The 16,907-nt window shown below is 48.8% G+C and overlaps 2 protein-coding genes across 6 annotated transcripts; one reads left to right on the forward strand and one right to left on the reverse strand.

Moving 5' to 3' along the window:
• Positions 1 to 77: 77 nt before the first annotated feature.
• On the forward strand, positions 78 to 15,997 carry LOC109507929 (voltage-dependent calcium channel subunit alpha-2/delta-4-like). Of its 5 annotated transcripts, XM_019857674.1 has the most exons (29): positions 78 to 187; positions 280 to 358; positions 739 to 872; positions 1,052 to 1,069; positions 1,262 to 1,339; positions 2,143 to 2,223; positions 2,337 to 2,411; positions 2,931 to 3,017; positions 3,097 to 3,168; positions 3,773 to 3,834; positions 4,246 to 4,313; positions 4,412 to 4,457; positions 4,979 to 5,076; positions 5,182 to 5,272; positions 5,338 to 5,430; positions 5,509 to 5,630; positions 5,764 to 5,832; positions 10,214 to 10,275; positions 10,872 to 10,886; positions 11,020 to 11,064; positions 11,959 to 12,021; positions 12,447 to 12,517; positions 12,822 to 12,900; positions 13,362 to 13,414; positions 13,505 to 13,560; positions 13,936 to 13,956; positions 14,131 to 14,248; positions 14,640 to 14,927; positions 15,481 to 15,997. In XM_019857674.1, exons 1-28 carry the CDS (start codon positions 98 to 100, stop codon positions 14,872 to 14,874), a joined length of 2,181 nt encoding a protein of 726 aa, XP_019713233.1. In that variant the 5' UTR covers positions 78 to 97; the 3' UTR covers positions 14,875 to 14,927; positions 15,481 to 15,997. The 5 variants fall into 5 exon arrangements, with proteins under 5 accessions (XP_019713233.1, XP_019713230.1, XP_019713234.1 ...); XM_019857671.1 differs by having other exon boundaries at positions 13,362 to 13,560; XM_019857675.1 differs by lacking the exon at positions 13,936 to 13,956.
• On the reverse strand, positions 6,850 to 9,962 carry LOC109507930 (leucine-rich repeat and transmembrane domain-containing protein 2-like). The gene is made up of 3 exons (XM_019857677.1): positions 9,746 to 9,962; positions 7,690 to 8,490; positions 6,850 to 7,331 (listed from the first exon to the last, which is right to left on the reverse strand). The coding sequence occupies exons 2-3, from the start codon at positions 8,330 to 8,332 to the stop codon at positions 6,850 to 6,852; spliced, it is 1,125 nt and encodes a 374-aa protein (XP_019713236.1). The 5' UTR covers positions 8,333 to 8,490; positions 9,746 to 9,962.
• Positions 15,998 to 16,907: the final 910 nt, after the last annotated feature.

Here is a 16,907-nt window from a genome sequence, read left to right on the forward strand (position 1 = left end):
GGCTTCGACATCACACACCAACGTGTTCGCAAATGAGGGATAAACGTGAACGCGTGCGTGCGTGCGTGTGCAGGCTCGTGTTTTGGGTCAGGGCAGCATGTGCAACCAGGCCATCATGCTGATCACGGACGGCGCCATGGAGGACTTTGAGTCGGTCTTTGAGGAGTTCAACTGGCCTGAGCGCAGGGTGAGCGCTCCGCCCGCTCACTCGAGCCGCGCCTCCATGAATCCCTGCGGCGTGCTCGCAAAAACCCAGTCCATCTCGTTTCCTCTTTTCAGGTGCGCGTCTTCACATACTTGATTGGCCGAGAGATGACGTTCGCCCAAAACACCAAGTGGATCGCCTGCAACAACAAAGGTCAAAAGGCTCGGCGTGCGCGTTTAGTCTTGCCACTGTGTGCACGTTCTAGACCAGTACAAATATTGACTTGTGAGTGCTCACCGGTACCAATTCCAAGTACCGACACCACGAGATCCAAAACACAATGACAGATGACGGTCAACAAAAAGACCTTTGTGATTCGCCGATGTGTCCGGTGCACCCGCCGCTGGCAATGCACCAACTACTTTTGGCTTTAAGCATCGGTGGCCGGTATCGGCATCCTTCACGAATAACGGCACCTGGAAATAAGTTTAGAATCTGCCGTGGGGGTCTCTCGTTGCAAGTATGGAAAGGGGTTTGAAATTGGGTTAAGCTAGTATGGTTCGAAGCTGACCCGCGTGCGCGCGCGTGTCCAGGCTACTACACGCACGTGTCGACGCTGGCCGACGTGCAGGAGAACGTGATGGAGTACCTGCACGTGCTGAGTCGGCCCATGGTCATCAACCACGACCACGACATCATCTGGACCGAAGCCTACATGGACACCGTGGTGAGAGCCCGACCCCCCGCTCGCTCATACAGGCCACGCACGGCAGGCTGGCGCCTGCGCGGGCGCGCCTCTCGGCACCGTCTCCGTCCTCTTCATCTTCATCTTGACACCGTTTTTTTTCACCTTCATCCTCATCGTCTTCATCCTCTTCATCTAACTGTGGACGGCCCTGCCGTCAGCTTCCCAATACCAACGAGGTAATCATGCTTTCATCACTTTACACGCATTGGGAGTGCGCGTTTGTGTATGTGGGCGTAATCTTGTGTGTGTGTAAACCATTGCACTCATTCGTGCTTTGCTCCTGCATGCCTGCCGTCCAAGCGTCCAAAGCGGTGCAGCGAGTGCACTTGTGGTTTTTAACAATATTGTGGTCGTTGTCGTCGTGTCAGCTTTTCAGCACCAAGGCGCAAAGTCTGCTGCTGATGACGTCGGTGGCCATGCCCGTCTTCAGCAAGAAGAAGGAGACGGTGAGTGGCGCCTTTCGTTCGCGTGTCTGTGGCGTGTTTTTCATGGCGGCTTGGTTGAATTTGTTGAGCAAAAGGTTTGGGGCTCAAGCATGGGTTGGGGTTTTACTGGCCATCAAACTAGGTTTTCTTCAGGGAGTGTTTAGATTAGAAATAGGGTTTTAAACCAGGATTAGGATTTCAATTTTGGCTTTTCCACATTGGGGTTTTAAAATAGGGGTCACATTTCCAACAAGAATTTTTAAACTTGGGTTCAGGTTTGGAATTCGATCTTCAAACTTGGGTCAAGATTTCAAATTCAAATTTCAAATTCCAGTTTTAAACCAAGTTTAGGGGTTTAAATTACGGTTTTGAAGTTGGATTACAGTTTCAAAATGTAAATTTAAACTAGGATTAAGGTTCTGAAGTGGGGTTTTAATCTTGGGTGAGAATTTCAAAGTCAGGTTTCAAACTTGGTGCAGGATTTCGGAAGGAGGGTTTTAACTCATGGTTAGGGTTTCCAAGAACGAGAGTTATGTTTTCAAAGTAGGATTTCTAACGAGGCTTAGAATTTTAGACTGGGGTTAAGGTTTCAATGTCGGGTTTTAAAGATGTGCTGGGGATTCAAAATAGGGTTTCAAATTAGGATTAGGGTCTTCGCTTAGGCCACGGTTTCACATTCAGGTTTCAAACTTGGTTTCTGGATCAAAGTTGGATTTCAGATGAGAGTTCGAGTTTGAAACTCGGGTTAGTGTTTCAAAGTAGGGTTGTAAATTAGGGTTTCAATCCTGAATGTGTACCAGCATTGTGTTGTTGCGTGTGTGCAGCTGTCGCACGGGATCCTTCTGGGCGTGGTGGGCACCGACGTTCCCCTCATGGAGGTGATGAGGCTGGCGCCCCGCTACATGGTGGGTCCACTTGCACACCCGCGCGTCCTTTTACTCGTCGCCGTCACCCTCACCAACATCGGCATCCTTGTCATCCTCATCCTAACTTTTTTTTTTTTTTTGCGTCTCCTCAGCTGGGCGCGCACGGCTACGCCTTCCTCATCACCAACAACGGCTACATCCTGGCGCACCCCGACCTCCGACCGCTGGTGACCTCATGCTGCACTGGACACAATCACCTTTTGGAAATCATTCACACTGAATTTATTCATTCATTTTTTTTCCACAGACAAACACATTTTTCAAAATCCCAAAGTAATATTACCATTTAGAATTTGATGTAAAGAATCTTGACATCTTGGGAGAACCTATTTTACATTTTCAAAGAAAAATTTTGGAATTTTGAAATATGAATGAATGACCAAAGTGACAGAATTTTGGGGAGAAAAAATTCCACCAAATCAAATAAATTGCAAATTGAACCCGAACCCTTACTGTGAAGCCCTAACCATATACTTTCAAAGCCAAGCCTTGGTTTAAAACTGACCTCAAATTTAAAGCCCTATTTTGAAACCCTAACCTGAGTGTAAAACCCGACTTTGAAACCTAACCCGAATTGAAAATCCTATTTTGAAACCCTAACGCTCGTTTGCAACCCTACTTTGCAACCCGAGCTCCACTTTAAATGCGGCGCAAATGCTTTCATTTGTGGCGCGTGCTGTTTTCAGTACAAGGACGGCAAGAAGCTGAAGCCCAAGCCCAACTACAACAGCGTGGATCTGTCCGAGGTGGAGTGGGAGGATGCCGACGAGACGGTAACTGCGCCGAGGCCGTTCCCGCCGGGAACGGACGCCATTGCCGACTGACCGCGTGCGTCTTTTGTGTCGCCTGCAGCTGCGGACGGCCATGGTGCGGGGCGAGACGGGAAGGCACACGCTGAAGATCCGAGCCTCGGTGGAGAACGGGGTGAGTCCCCAGCGACGGACGCGTGTTGCTGCCACACACGGGCGTGCCGATGCTGGACTCGCCGTCGCGCAGTGCTTCTTCATTTCTTGGAAGAGAATATTTCTCGCCCTTCCAACTCTCTGCCGCCACTATCGATAGTATCATTTGTCTACAAAAAAGTACACCTCGGAATAACGTTGTATCCTCATTAACAGTCAAGAAATCAACAAAAAAATTAATTATAAATTTGCCCAATACTTTTATGATCATTGTTTATACTCCGTGACAGCGCCACTGCCACCTACTGCAGTGGACGTGCAATTACACTTTCTTCTAATCTGGCAAAAAAAAAAGAAAAGCGCTTTCCCTGGGGTCACACACGCGCCCCCCGAGGGTGACTCGCCTCATTTATTTGAGAAGAACTCCCGTTGCGAGAAGCGAGTCCACTGGCGGCCATCTTGTGTTGCCACTTTCTCAGTGCGCCGAACTTGATTCCATTGGTTTCTCAGCATTTGTTTTGTCAATTTAGGTTTTGACATTTGACTTTGTATTTTCTTCTTCTTCTTCTTCAAAAAAAAAGATAACTCGTAACTATCCAATTTGTTGTTGTGTCCAACATGAACAGAGGAGACCTCTTTTCCTGGTCAACGAATATTTCTACACAAACATTGACGACACTCCCTTCAGGTAAGATCATTTATCATGCAGTGTTCTTACCCTTTAAGGCTACAAGGGTAGCCTCTTCTTTGGTGCTCCATAGTCAACAGCTTAGAGTTTAAGGTATGGCTATAGAACACCAAATATGGAGCAACACATGCAGACTGACAGGAGACTTGACATGATGTACTTGACACCCTCCCTGAACTTTGACCCCACCTAACGAAGGGACACGGCGTCTTCCTCGTCCAAATGGCACGTACAGTACATAATTAAAAAGCTGTTTAGTGTGTTGTGATTTAGGCAGATCCGCTAGAGGGCATCAGGGTGCAATCTACCTGTGTAGATTATGTGTGTGTGTGTGTGTGTGTGTGTGTGTGTGTGTGTGTGTGTGTGTGTGTGTGTGTGTGTGTGTGTGTGTGTGTGTGTGTGTGTGTGCAGCTTTGGCATGGTGTTGACCCGAGGTCACGGCCAGCTCATGTTCGTGGGAAACGTGTCGGTGGAAGAAGGTAGGCTGGACTTCTCACAATGCACTGCAGCAGTTGAGCTCAGCTCACTTTGGTCAGGCTTTGCTCTCATGGTGAACTTTGACCTTTGCACCCGCCAGGGCTCCATGACCTGACCTCCCCCGACCTCAGCATCGCGTCCGAGTGGTACGATTGCTGTATTTCTTGAATTTATTCCATCAGCTCTTCTCTAAAGTGTGTTCATTTATATGCATTTATTCATTTTGTTTTATTTTTTTTTTTATGAATTTATCTCATGAAATGATTTTAGTTTATCCAGTGTAAATAATTCAATCAAACGTTAGGAAAACAAAGATATGAGTTTGATTCATAAGCAAATGTAAATTTTGCATCGTGTATTCTCACTGATGCGAAAGCTGCTCTAACTCGATGCTAACATCTAAGCGGAAGCTGAGCGGCGACGCTAACGGAGAGCCGAGCGAATTTGTGACATCTGTTGTTGTCTACCGTCACTCAACTTTCTCGTGTGAGCTACCCGGACGCAAATTCAATTTGTGCCGTTAGCTTTCTTGCTAGCTTGGGCGCTCCGATTGTTATCGGAGCAACTCAAGGCGGAAAAAAGGAACGGTACTCGCTTTCATCAGCGCAATAGAGAACATCACATCCTCGGACCCCGGTTGACATTTTGGCGTCAACTGGTGTCGCAGGACGTACTGCGAGACGGACATCGACCCCGCACACCGCAAGTACTCGCAGCTGCAGGCGGCCATTCGCTACCTGCTGGGCAAGGAGCCCGATCTGGAATGTAAGTTGGCCGCCGTGCCGGCGTGCCGGCGTGCCGGCGTCCCCTTCACCAGCCCGTGAAATATCGTCATGTTCCGTGATGCCACCCGTGTGCGTTGTCGCCAAGGCGACGAGCTTCTGCTGCAGCAAACCTTGTTTGACGCGGTGGTGACGGCGCCCCTGGAGGCTTACTGGAACGCCGTCATGCTGGACGACAGGTCGCCGACAAAAAAAAAAAAAATGCGGCGGTGCCCGGATTGCTCACGTGCGCGTGTGCCAACAGGGTGGAGCCCGGCATTGAGGCGGCCTTCCTGGGCACGCGTGCCGGCCTGATGAGGATCATGAGATACGCCGGCGTGGAGACACGCGTGGCAAAGTGAGAACACGCGTCCCGTCGTGACACGGCCGCCCGCGTCAGGCGCCGCGTGACCCACGTGTGTTTTTCACGCCACAGAAAGTTCCTGACCCCCGCAGATAAGGCCAACCTGTTCACGGTAGACCACTTCCCACTGTGGTACCGACTGGCCGCGGAGAACCCGCCGGGAAGCTTCTTCTACTACCCCGTCAGCGACAAAGGTCACTTTCTTGCCATGTGGTTCTCGGCCCGCATGGATGTCGTCGTTGCCGTGACGCAGTCACATTTCTACGCGCTCGTCATGTTCTTGTCATGTTGCCAGTGTTCCACGTGCTGTTTTCTTGTCTTTTGTAGGCGCGAAGTACATCGTGGGCACCACGTCGGTCACCGTATCGGCGCAAGGCAAGACGGCCATGGCTGGAGGTCAGTTCTCCCTCTTCAAAGTTCATCCGGAAGTCATGTTGCCTTTGGTTTTGTTTTTGTTTGTTTGTTTTTTTTGTGTTGTTGACTTGCCTCGTGTTTGACCACAATTCGGTGGTCCGGAGTGGGCCCAAAATCAGCCGGGGAAAGACTACGGCTCATTCATACATGACATGACTTGAACCCTGTACAGACTAAAGTAGACCACGGGAGCAATTGACTTGTGGTCTACGCTTCGCTGACAATTTGTGTCGTCTGTATCACTGCACCATTTTGGACTTTTGTGAATATTGACCCAGCCAAACCTTTGGCCCCACGAATTCCAAGCGATTCACATTGATTCAAAAGAAATCAGTTCGAATTCATTCCCATGTTGAGGTGATGTCAACTTCTGACCTCAAGTGTATCCATAAAAAAAAAGAAAAAACAATCAAGCAGGGGTTGGACGAGAGCCCCTTGAGGACACGTTGCCCAATTGGCCCCATGTGAGGCCCATCAAGCTGCTCCGTGTCCTCGACCAATTGAAGAAAACTCAGTTGGGTTATTGAGGACGAAGATTTCTTCCCGCAGGACAGCAACGGAGAATTTTGGCAGCGCACGTTGTGTGTCTGTCACACGCTTGCTGGTCGTCACTGCCGGTGGTGCTGGTTCAAGCTGTAGTAGCTCAATGTGGGCTGTAGGTGGCAGTCTTGCTGCAGGTTGAGAGCATCAGCAAGTGCAAAGAGGGGAGATGCTCGCTGTGTTGGGAATTGTTCACTCATTGCCTATTTCTTAATCACTGCGTGGGATTTTCATCCCATGGGCCGAGATAGTTCCTGAAAATGAAGGCGATGATGAGCGAGGAGGGAATGAGTGAATGATTTCCAACCACTCGAATCCATTCACTCGTTCCCTACTCCCGGATCACTCTGCAGCGTCTTTAGGATGCAGCCGACACAGTTTACCCGAAGGCTGTAGTGATGACTCAAACACTCCTGAATCACCATCTTGGGATTTTTATTCAGCCAACTAGACAGGAAATCAGAAGCTGCTGATGCGGTACCCGTGCACCACGCACGCCTCTTTGGGCGGCGCTTCCTCCAGTGGCGGCGGCCCGTCTTCCGGGTCGCCGTCCGATCCGGACGGCGCCATGAGCGGCTGACCGCGGTTCTTCAGGTGCCTCTGGTAGCGCGCCATGAGCGAGGCGTAGACGCAGCCGTAGGCGGCCGCCGCGACCATCATGATGCACACGGTACCGCACACCACGCCCGCCACGATCTGCGTACCGTGAGCCCGTCGAACGCTGAGCGGACGGTAGCGCGGCCGGACGCACTCGTCCGTGCCGCTGAGGCGGCCCGGCGGGCACAAGGGGCGGCCCGGGTCTCCCGACGCCGACTCCCTGGTGCCGGAGTCCCCGGCGGCGCTCCGCATGCAGCGGGCGAACATCTCGGCTGGCACCCCGCGGATGTCCCGGCCCGACAAGTTCCTCGGTAGACTGCAAGTCATGGCGTCGACCAGACCATCTGAGAAAACCGAGGAGAAAACATGAAGTTCGCGGGAGCTTCTACAACGGCGCTTTGAACTTTTTAGGGAAAGGAGAAGAATTTTCCCCAAGGATTAACGCCTATTCCTAGCACCAATTAACCGTAACCAGCCCGAGATGCCAAGAGGCGGACTGTGCTGGTGGGAGAGTCCTCTTGCTCTGGTTTAGCGGGAGGAGGCTGTGCGGTGTCCTGACCCAAACCTGCTGGATCATGGACACGGAAATACAAACTGGCGGTCGTGTAGAGGTTTGAAGTTTGACTTTGTTCTATATTCCTTTTTTCCCCCACGGACCCAAAACATTTGAGACCACTTGACTTGACGAGACCTGAGGCTTACCTCGGTAGACCAACCACTCCATCCAGTGTTTGAAGCCCCTCATCTTGCAGTCGCATTCCCAGGGGTTCCCGGCCAGGACGAGCTGCTTGAGTCCCGTCAGAGGCTCAAAAGTGACCCTCTCCAGGACGGCCAGACGGTTCCTGGCCAGCGATAACCACGACAGCCTCTGGAGTCCGTCCAGCAGGCCCGTAGGCAGCCAGGGGAGGCCGTTGGAAGACAGGTCCAGACCCCGGAGCCACCACAAACCCCTGAAGACCTCCCCGTTCAGGCCCCGCTCCACCTCCCTGGTCCCGTCGTCCGCGGCGGACATGTGCGCTCCGAGAAGGTTCGTGGACAGGTTGAGCCAACGCAGGCGAGCCAGATTTGAGAAGGCTCCCGAGGGCAGACTGGAGAACCGGTTCTGGGAAATATCCAGGACCTCCAGGCCGGTGAGGTTGGTCAAGTCAACGGACGCCAGGGTGGAGAGGTTGTTCCGCAGGAGGCGCAACGTCACACAGTCCTGATCCAGCAGAGACAGGAGGGGCATCAAGTTGATCGGGTCCACTCCCGAGCAGTCGCTGGTGTTCCCGTCGCAGGTGCACGCGCCGGGACAGCAGCGCCCCGAGCCCAGCAGGACCGCCAGAAGCAGAACCAGAGCGGGCATGACGGCACCATCTGAGAAGGAAACAAAAATGTTCCGTGCTGTCGAAGCGATCGAAGCCTTTTGGATTCAAGGTGAGAGAAGATGCGCCAAGAAGGTTTTTGTCGGTGCTGGTCCGGCCGCCCCATAGGTCACACCGGGATCCGGTTGAGCAGAACATCCTGTGGAGCACACACGACGAGACTTGAAGAACCTTGTATGAGCCTTTTGTCCCCCCGTCACATGTCACGGACACGATACTCGTCACCGATTCGATTTGTTCACACGCAAACGATGCCTTGGTCAGAATTGAAAACATCGGAATTGTCCTGTTCCAATTCCAATCCGACAAGTCCAACATATCCTAAAATAAATTGAAAGGAAGTCTGGACATGGCCTTAAAATTAAGTGACATGCTACATGCTTGTCTTTGGTCCAAACGCTACATGCTAATGCTAACATCTTTGCCCTTTCGGTGAGACCCGATACTAAATTGGCGGCGGTAATCCTGAAATTAATGGGATAATCCCTGGGAAGCTTTATTTCAACTGCGTGAAGCATCTGAGTGAGGATAAAATGCTGGACAAAAATCTGCGACCGACAGACGGACGGACGGACGGACGGACGGACGGATGGACGATTAAAAGCATCAGCTTACAGGGAGGGGAAAAAGAGAAATAAAAGCCACGCCGGCCTTTCTTGCTTTTTCACTCCATTTTGAAGCACAACCATTTCAGACGCCGCCCCGAGCTCTTTGTTTTGTGGGTCCGTCGTCTTGCTTTGTCAGCCCGCCACAAAGGGTCCATCACAGCTGCCCGCGGGGGCCGCCGCCATTGAGGTCCTCGCAAACCAAAACGTCCGCCGGGCTCCAAAGTGCCAGTCCTCTTCAGATGACATGAGTGGTCTACGAAGGCCCCTCCCCTCGCCGCCTTCAGCTGGATGCTCAACCTCTCGGTCCCACCCTCTGCACGCCGCTGGTTCCCAACACTACTTTGAAGCCCTAACCCTTGTTTCGACCCTAATTGGAAAACAGAAGCCAAATGAGTCATCGTTCGTAAGGGACCGTTTGTTGCCTGACCCCAACGACAGACCTGGGGGGGTGTCACTTGAATGGGTTTAAAGCTCTAATTTTAACCCTACTTTGAAAGCCTTCCTGTTAAACACTGCCCTACTTTGAAACGCAAACCCGAGTTTGAAACCCGGCTTGAATTCATTTTCCTACTCTGAAACCTTGACCCCCAAATTAAAAGCCTAATGGCGCGCGTGCGGTTCCTGAGCAATGCCTCAAATTTGGCTCACGCCTTCCCACACCACGAGGGGTGCCGTGCTGTGGACACCCCAGCGCCCACCCTCTGCACGCCCCCGGACAGACGTCATGACACACGCACACACTTGCCTCCGACCAGCCAAAGCCACGCATCCCAAACATGCACTCACCATGCTGTGAAGAGCTCGAACCTCCAAGCTGAAAGTCTCCATCGGCTGCTTCGCCGGACGAGTCCGTAGCACAGCGGGTGCTCTCCAGTCTTGAGCCACTTGCTGCTGCAGCTCAAACGCAACCGCACTTTGTCCCGGATGCTCCTCCCCCTCATCCTCTTCGTCATCACCTTCATCTTCATCATAACTGCTCTCTCAGCTGCCCCTCACACACACACACACACACACACACACACACACACACACACACACACACACACACAGACACACACGCACGCACGCACGCACACACGCACTGCTGCCTGGAGTGAGCAAGCATCATGTGAAAAGGAAAGCGACAGGCAGAGAGATGCCATCTGCTGCCACACAGCTGTCGTTAATGGCCTGCGTGGCCTTCCCACATGTGGAGTCCAGAATTAAACGGTGTGTGTGTGTGTGTGTGTGTGTGTGTGGGTGTTCTATTTTTAGCCGTGGGCCTCCAGATGTCCTTGGACTTACTGGAGAAGACTTTCTGGGCCATCACCAAGCAGGTGACTACACACACACACACACACACACACACACACACACACACACACACACACACACACACACACACACACACGCCGTTTGTGTGGCAGCTGTAGGCGGTGCTTAATAAAAACCGACAGCTTCTAATGACATTTTTGTCTTTCCGTTTTTTTTTTTTTTTTTGGACCCATGTCAAATTACATTAAGGCTGAATATTTTCCTCCGAGCCAAAGGGGGCAGTGTGTCACTACACTTACAAAGTGGACCTCCAAATTGTTGAAGCATTTGGGGGTTTTAAACAAAGGAATAAAGAGACCCCCCCCCCCCTCATGCATTTCAATTGGCATGTAGAAAAGACATTTGTTGCATGCATTGATGTACAAATAAGTTTTTTTTAATTCAATTTAATTTGAAATGTCATTTTCAATTATCTGTGTAACTGTGAAATCAACAAGACATCATTGACTGCCAAGTCTCAGTGCTGCCCCCCCAAGGCACACAGTGGTACTTCATGAGGAGCACATCATTCACAAAAGTAGACTTACTCTAAACATATCAGAAATTTCGAAGAAAACATAATCCATTTCTGATGATTTCTTGTCTCTTTTCCTGTTAGCCAAGCGACACAGACGTGAGTGTTTTCCTTTTTTGTGTCTTCGATTGTTTCTTTGTGACAGTTGGTGCACCGTGTCCCTAATTAATTGACCTTTTTTGTTGTTACGACCACCTTGGTGGGCGTGCGTGCATGTGGGTGGGCGCCTCAGTGTTCCAACGTGGAAGGCTTGTGTCCCCTCAGCTGTGAACGTGACGTAAGTCGCATCACACTTGGCATCGCGTCACATGACACGCATCGCATGTGAAAATTCCCGTTTCTGTCTTTGGTCAACTCAAAGAACTGAAAGGAATGCGAAGGAGGTTTTTTTGTTTTTTTTTTCAGCACCAAATTAGCAAATTCATGAAGTAACATTTATGCGACTAGCATGTTGTCATTAACCGCATTGCATTACAGTGGCTTAGCCAAAATGTATTTTCAAAGTAAACAAAAAATAAATCAAGTAACACGAACAAAAGTGCAAATTTCAACTTATTATTTTCTTTTGTTTTCAAAAATGGATATATTTGAACTACAGGGTGGATATGGAATTACACTAATGTCTTTTAAAAAAGAAGAAGAAATCAAATTTCTTAAGGATTTCCAATTTCGGGAAGCGGGGCAGGCAAAAAAATGGCACACGGAAAGTGGAGTGAAAATGTCAAGTTCAGCCTTCTTTTGGCACCTGTGAATTTGGTTCAATCAAAATAGTCTCGTACCCCTGATATTTGGATTTTGGCCTGTTTTACTGCCGCTTCTCCTCTCTCCACCTCCACATGCTTTGGTCAGTGAAATTCACCATTCAAAATGTTGTTTTCATGAAAAATGCAATCGACCGAAGTGCAGGACAATTTGCTTAGTAATAATATTTATTTATTTATTTATTTTTAAAATTTCGCAAATGTTATTGTGGATCTTTAATTTCCCGGGGACAGCTTGCACATTTGTCGATGTCGGTGCCTTACCATCCGTGAGCGTCGCCGCACAGCTCACAGCATCTCCCGGGACATCGTCGACATCACGTTGACAAAACGCATACATGACACAACGTCACGACACGTCACGTGACCTGTCGTTAACGTGACGCTGACCTAATGTGTCGTCGTTTCAGGATCTGAGGTGTCTGCTGGTGGACAATCACGGTTTCATCCTGTTGTCCAAGGAGACCAAGGAGGTGAGAGCTCAGAGGTCGCAGGTCACGAGTCAAAGTGGGGAGTACAGTATTATTTCCAAGGGGAAAAAAACAACAACATCTGGGTGATGAGGCAGGATTTGCTTCCCTAATCTTTGCCGCCGGATCAGCCGCACGCCCTTCACGCTCACCTTGAACACTGACCGCAATCGCATGCGCGAGCGTTCCCAGCCATGGAATGTGACGCCATCGTGTCATCATTTGATTGGTTCGGGTGACAGCTGGCCATCTCACAGCAGATCAACCTCGGCCATTAACACACACACACACACACACACACACACACACACACACACACACACACACACACACACACACACACAAAATCAAAACTCAAATTGGTTTTCTCTACAACGATTTTGACGTTTTGACACACCACAGGGTCTTTTTTTTTTCTTCCCCCCCAGGTTGGTCGGTTCATGGGCGAAGTGGACGGCGCCGTCATGGCGATGCTGATCAAGATGGGCATGTACAAAAAGTCCGTTTCCGTGGAAACACGCACACTCTGGCTGGAATTTACATTTTTTTTCCACATTCTTAAGATTTCAAATTCTTCACAAGAAAAAAAAAGAACTTTTTTTCCACCCCCAAAAATATTTTCAGAGGATTACAATGTCTTTTAAATGAGGAAAAAAAACATTTTTAGTGTTAAAAATTCATCTTTATTTATTGCCAATTTAAGAAATGGTTTTCCATTTAAAAAAAAATAAATCATTTTGTGTGCTGCTTTTTGCATATTTGTCACATTGTTGACGAAATGTCACGCGGGTTTGCATTGGCAGAGTGTCGCTGTTCGACTACCAGGCCATGTGCAAGAACAGCCATCACCACGCCAGCAGCGCTCCGAGGCCTCTGCTCAGCGTCAGTTCACGCCGCAACACACGACGGACCACACGAGACGCAACACGCGTTCTTTACCGAAGGCAGATTATTTTGGAGCTTGCATGCAGATCAAATTTACAATGATTATCTTAAATATGCAGTTAATATATTTTTTTTAAAACTTGTGGTAGAGTATCACGAGTTCTCGGAATACTGTATCCAAGTAAAGATGGCAGAAAAAAAAAAACATTAAATCTCCAGATATCAAAATTTTGCCCGGGGTATCGAGGTGACCACAGAGTGACAAGGGGTGGCCATGGCCATGCCCGGCCACCCTGTAGCTCCGCCAATGGCCTAACAAGCCAAATTTCATGTTGAAGCCTCGCAACAACTTGTGGGCTTGATTTGTAGTTGTTGACCTTTTGTGCTCTTGTGATTGAACTTGCGATTGCTGGCAATGTTGACTCTTGTTTTTTTTTGTTTTTTTTTTGTGGCTGCAGCCTTTCTACAACCTGGCAGCCATCCTTCGATGGATCTTTTCCAACGTGCTCATGTGGGGAACCAAAACGTATTTTCTGCTTCCTATTGTCGTGTCGAACCAACTTTGTGGAGTAAAATGTGCCCAAATTGTGTGTCTCCCAAGGTTCGTGTTGGACTTCAACCTGTGCGGTTTGTGGCACTCGGATTATTTGGTGGATGGTAATCAGCTCGTTGTTATCATATAACAATAATACTGCCGTGCCTTGACATACGAGCTGAGCTTGTTCCGTGAATATGCTCAAAAAACTCAAAAGAAAAAAAAAATCATCTTTCCCCATTGACCTGAAATGAATCCGGGCCCCCACCCAAATGAAACGAAAACTTCATGAAACATACTGTAAAGTCAGATCGCTTGTATCTCAAGGCAGCGCTGTCATCCAAAAAAAAAAAAATGCTCCTGCTCTATAGGGGGCGTCCTTGTGTGCTTCTTGTCATCATTATCATGTTTTTACCCCTATGACATCACCACCATCATCATCATCCTCCTCCTCCACGTGCCCATCATCATCATCATCATCATCATCATCATTGAAGCCAAGGCTGGCTATCACACCAGTGAGTTCAACCTCCATTTAACATCAGCACACCACCTGCTGGATTTGATTGTATGTCTGCGCGCGTGTGTGTGTGTGTGTGTGTGTGTGTGTGTGTGTGTGTGTGTGTGTGTGTGTGTGTGTGTGTGTGTGTGTGTGGGTGTGGGTGTGTGTGTGTGCACGTGTATGTGTGCAGGTCACAAGCAGAAGAAGGTGGAGGCTCTGGTTCCATGCGAGACGGCCTATCCCGGCTTCACGTCCGACCCGTCCGTCAAGGAGGCAAACAGCATCATTAAATGTGGACGTTGCCAGAAGTACATCGCCTGCCCGTTCGCGCACACCCACACCCACACCCACGCCCACACCCACGCCCACTTTTCCACTTTGTTCTCTGGTTTCCTTTTTGAAATTTTTACTCTTGGCATTCAAAGAGACAAATATAACGGGTGGAATGGGTGGGTGGAATCAGCGGGTAGTCACCTAAAAAAGTGCTCGATATACCGTTTTAGGTTTCAAATAAACATCGGATGCATATCATGAGAGTATTTAGCATCACCTAAAATGATCAGCTGTCGAGCATTCGACCACACATAATTTCAGTGGAGTATATGCATGCAACAGACCATAAATGATGAGCTGCTATTTCAGTTCACGTCGTCGTGTTGCGTGACTTTTTGGTGTTTTGCGGATGTCGCCTTTTTGCAGGATGTTTGTGGTGCAGCAGGTCCCGGACAGCAACTTGTTGGTGGTGGTGACAGAGGCCAACTGCGACTGTTCCCGCCAGTACGGCGCCATCCCGCTGGAGCCCAAAGAGATCAAATATATCCTTTTGCCAAACGCGCTTGCGGCGCCACCTAGTGGCCGCCTACCGCAAAGCGACAGCGCCGCGTTTTCCTTGACGACGTCCAACATAACGCCACGGTCAAGTGCAACCGGATGAAGTCGCAGAAAGTACGCAGGCGCCCCGAGTCTTGCCACGCCTACCACCCCAAGGTCAGGCTCCGATTGGTTGGCTTCGACCGCCAACGTTCGCGAAACACATTTCTTTGCGTAATTGACCTTTCGCATTATTTAGCTTGTCGAAAATGTTTTCCTAAGATTTAAACTGTACCACCTCCAAACCGAGATATTTTGGTTCCCTAAATGTGTACGTTAGCTTTACAGTAGCATTGCAAAATCTTAAAACAAATAATGGCAACTTCAAAAGAACTCTAAAATGTAGAGAGAGTCAGGGAAGGAATACCAAAGCAGGAGTGATGTACTCCCTCTTCCGAGTAGCAGTCAAGAGGCGAGCGGCAGCATTCTGGACCAACTGGAGAGGCTCAATGGAGGATTGGCTGACTCCAAAGTCAAGCGCATGACAGTAACCCAGCCAGGATGTGACGAAGACACGAATGACTCTTTCAAAGTGCTCATCGGAGAAAGGAGAGGCGCAACTTTCGCCGGCTCCATAAATTGAAAGGGGCTGGATTTGACAACGGCACGTTAAAACATGGAACGTCTTCTGCTTGACTTTTTGAAACAATCTCTTTTTTGTGTGTGTCAGGAAAACGCCAAGGACTGTGGGGGCGCGTGCAGCATCTCCCTGTCAATCAGGCTTTTCACCAACTGCCTGCTGCTTTCGGGGACGCTCCTCTTCATGACGTAACAATGACACGCAGCCGATCAGCGGGGCGTGAAGCTTCCTGTGGATTTTCATGAAAAGATTTTCGCAGGTTGTTGCTGTTGAGCAAAGGACATTTTATGGGCTATATGGCACCCTTGGTTGCACAGATTTGACTTTTTTTACCCCTGCCCCCAAATGCTCTCGAAGAAACAGAGATATTCTGCCAATTAGCATTTTTCCACAAAAATGGGGCAGGGGAATTACTCCCCCCACCACACCGTCCCCTCACTCAAAAAAAAAAAAAAGCAGCACCGGTGGGTGAATCCACAGGTGGCCAAGGGCAAGTATGTGGCAGTTGTTCCACTGTATATATTTTTTTTTCTTGTAATTGTTTTGTGCAAACCGTTTGTGAGGATGTCGAAAAATGCTGTGAATAAAAACAATATGTTGATATCATCAAATGAAACATGATTGGCCTTCTTCCATTTCAATTGAACGGTCATCAAGTTGTCTTTCTTTGTCAAAAGGGTCAACATGACAATGAAAATCATCTTGCATGAATTGCTTTCGTTTCGATGAATTTGAGGACAAGTTTCGAAAAAATAATGTTCAGGCAAGAAAATCATGAAAATGACAATGATGTCAGAGAGGGAGCTTTTTTTTTTTTTTTTAGAAATGTGAAAATGTTCCTATTAGACAAGTGAAGTTGCTTTCTTTGAGAGAGAATCATATGTGAAGGATTTTTTTACGGAGGGGGGGGCAAAGGTCAGAAGAAAATAAAATAATGCCATTTTGATTTTCCCAGAGTAAACTTGGGGGAGGATAAAAATGTTCGAAGTTAGTGGCCTTTTTTTTTTCTTTTAGGAAAAAGTATTCATACCAAAGGGGGAAAAAAAAGCTACAATCTTACAAAAAAGGGCGCTTTCTTTTCAAATTGTTTTTCTGTTTTAGAAGGTTTAAAATGTTCTGTGAAGACAAAAAAATGCCTTGTCGACAACATCACTGACATTTTATTGTCGTGACTCTTTGAAAAATACAAGACAGTTTTCCACTTTTACATCATATTTCCCATTCTTTAAAAAAAAAAGGTTGAAACTGCCAAAAAGTTCCTGTGACATCACAGTCGGCGGGGCCAGTGGCACCAAGTCCAAAAACGGCATGAAAAAAAGTTTAAATGAAGGCATCCGGACGTCTGGAGTGCCTGCCAGGCCATCAATTGCACGACAACTTGCGAAAATGTGATTTTGCCAACTTCGCAGTGCAGCAAGCCGACGTGATCAGACCCCCACCCAGTGTCTCAGCCAGCGTCATGAGGAGGAGGATCAAGTCCCACCGTAAAAGAGCCACTCTAGGCGAATGGCGTCAAA

This window comes from Hippocampus comes, unplaced genomic scaffold (assembly GCF_001891065.2).
Source record: "Hippocampus comes isolate QL1 unplaced genomic scaffold, H_comes_QL1_v1.1 scaffold302, whole genome shotgun sequence".
Taxonomy (NCBI): Eukaryota; Metazoa; Chordata; class Actinopteri; order Syngnathiformes; family Syngnathidae; genus Hippocampus; species Hippocampus comes.

Bases quoted from the DNA above. Each gene is read 5' to 3' on its own strand.
- LOC109507930 (XM_019857677.1), bottom strand. From the start codon at position 8,332: ATGCCCGCTCTGGTTCTGCTTCTGGCGGTCCTGCTGGGCTCGGGGCGC. The intron at 7,332-7,689 runs GTAAGCCTCAGG...CGGTTTTCTCAG, and splicing joins GGAGTGGTTGGTCTACCGAG to ATGGTCTGGTCGACGCCATG.
- LOC109507929 (XM_019857671.1), top strand. From the start codon at position 98: ATGTGCAACCAGGCCATCATGCTGATCACGGACGGCGCCATGGAGGAC. The intron at 3,835-4,245 runs GTAAGATCATTT...GTGTGTGTGCAG, and splicing joins ATTGACGACACTCCCTTCAG to CTTTGGCATGGTGTTGACCC. The intron at 13,561-13,935 runs GTAATCAGCTCG...TCATCATTGAAG, and splicing joins CTCGGATTATTTGGTGGATG to CCAAGGCTGGCTATCACACC.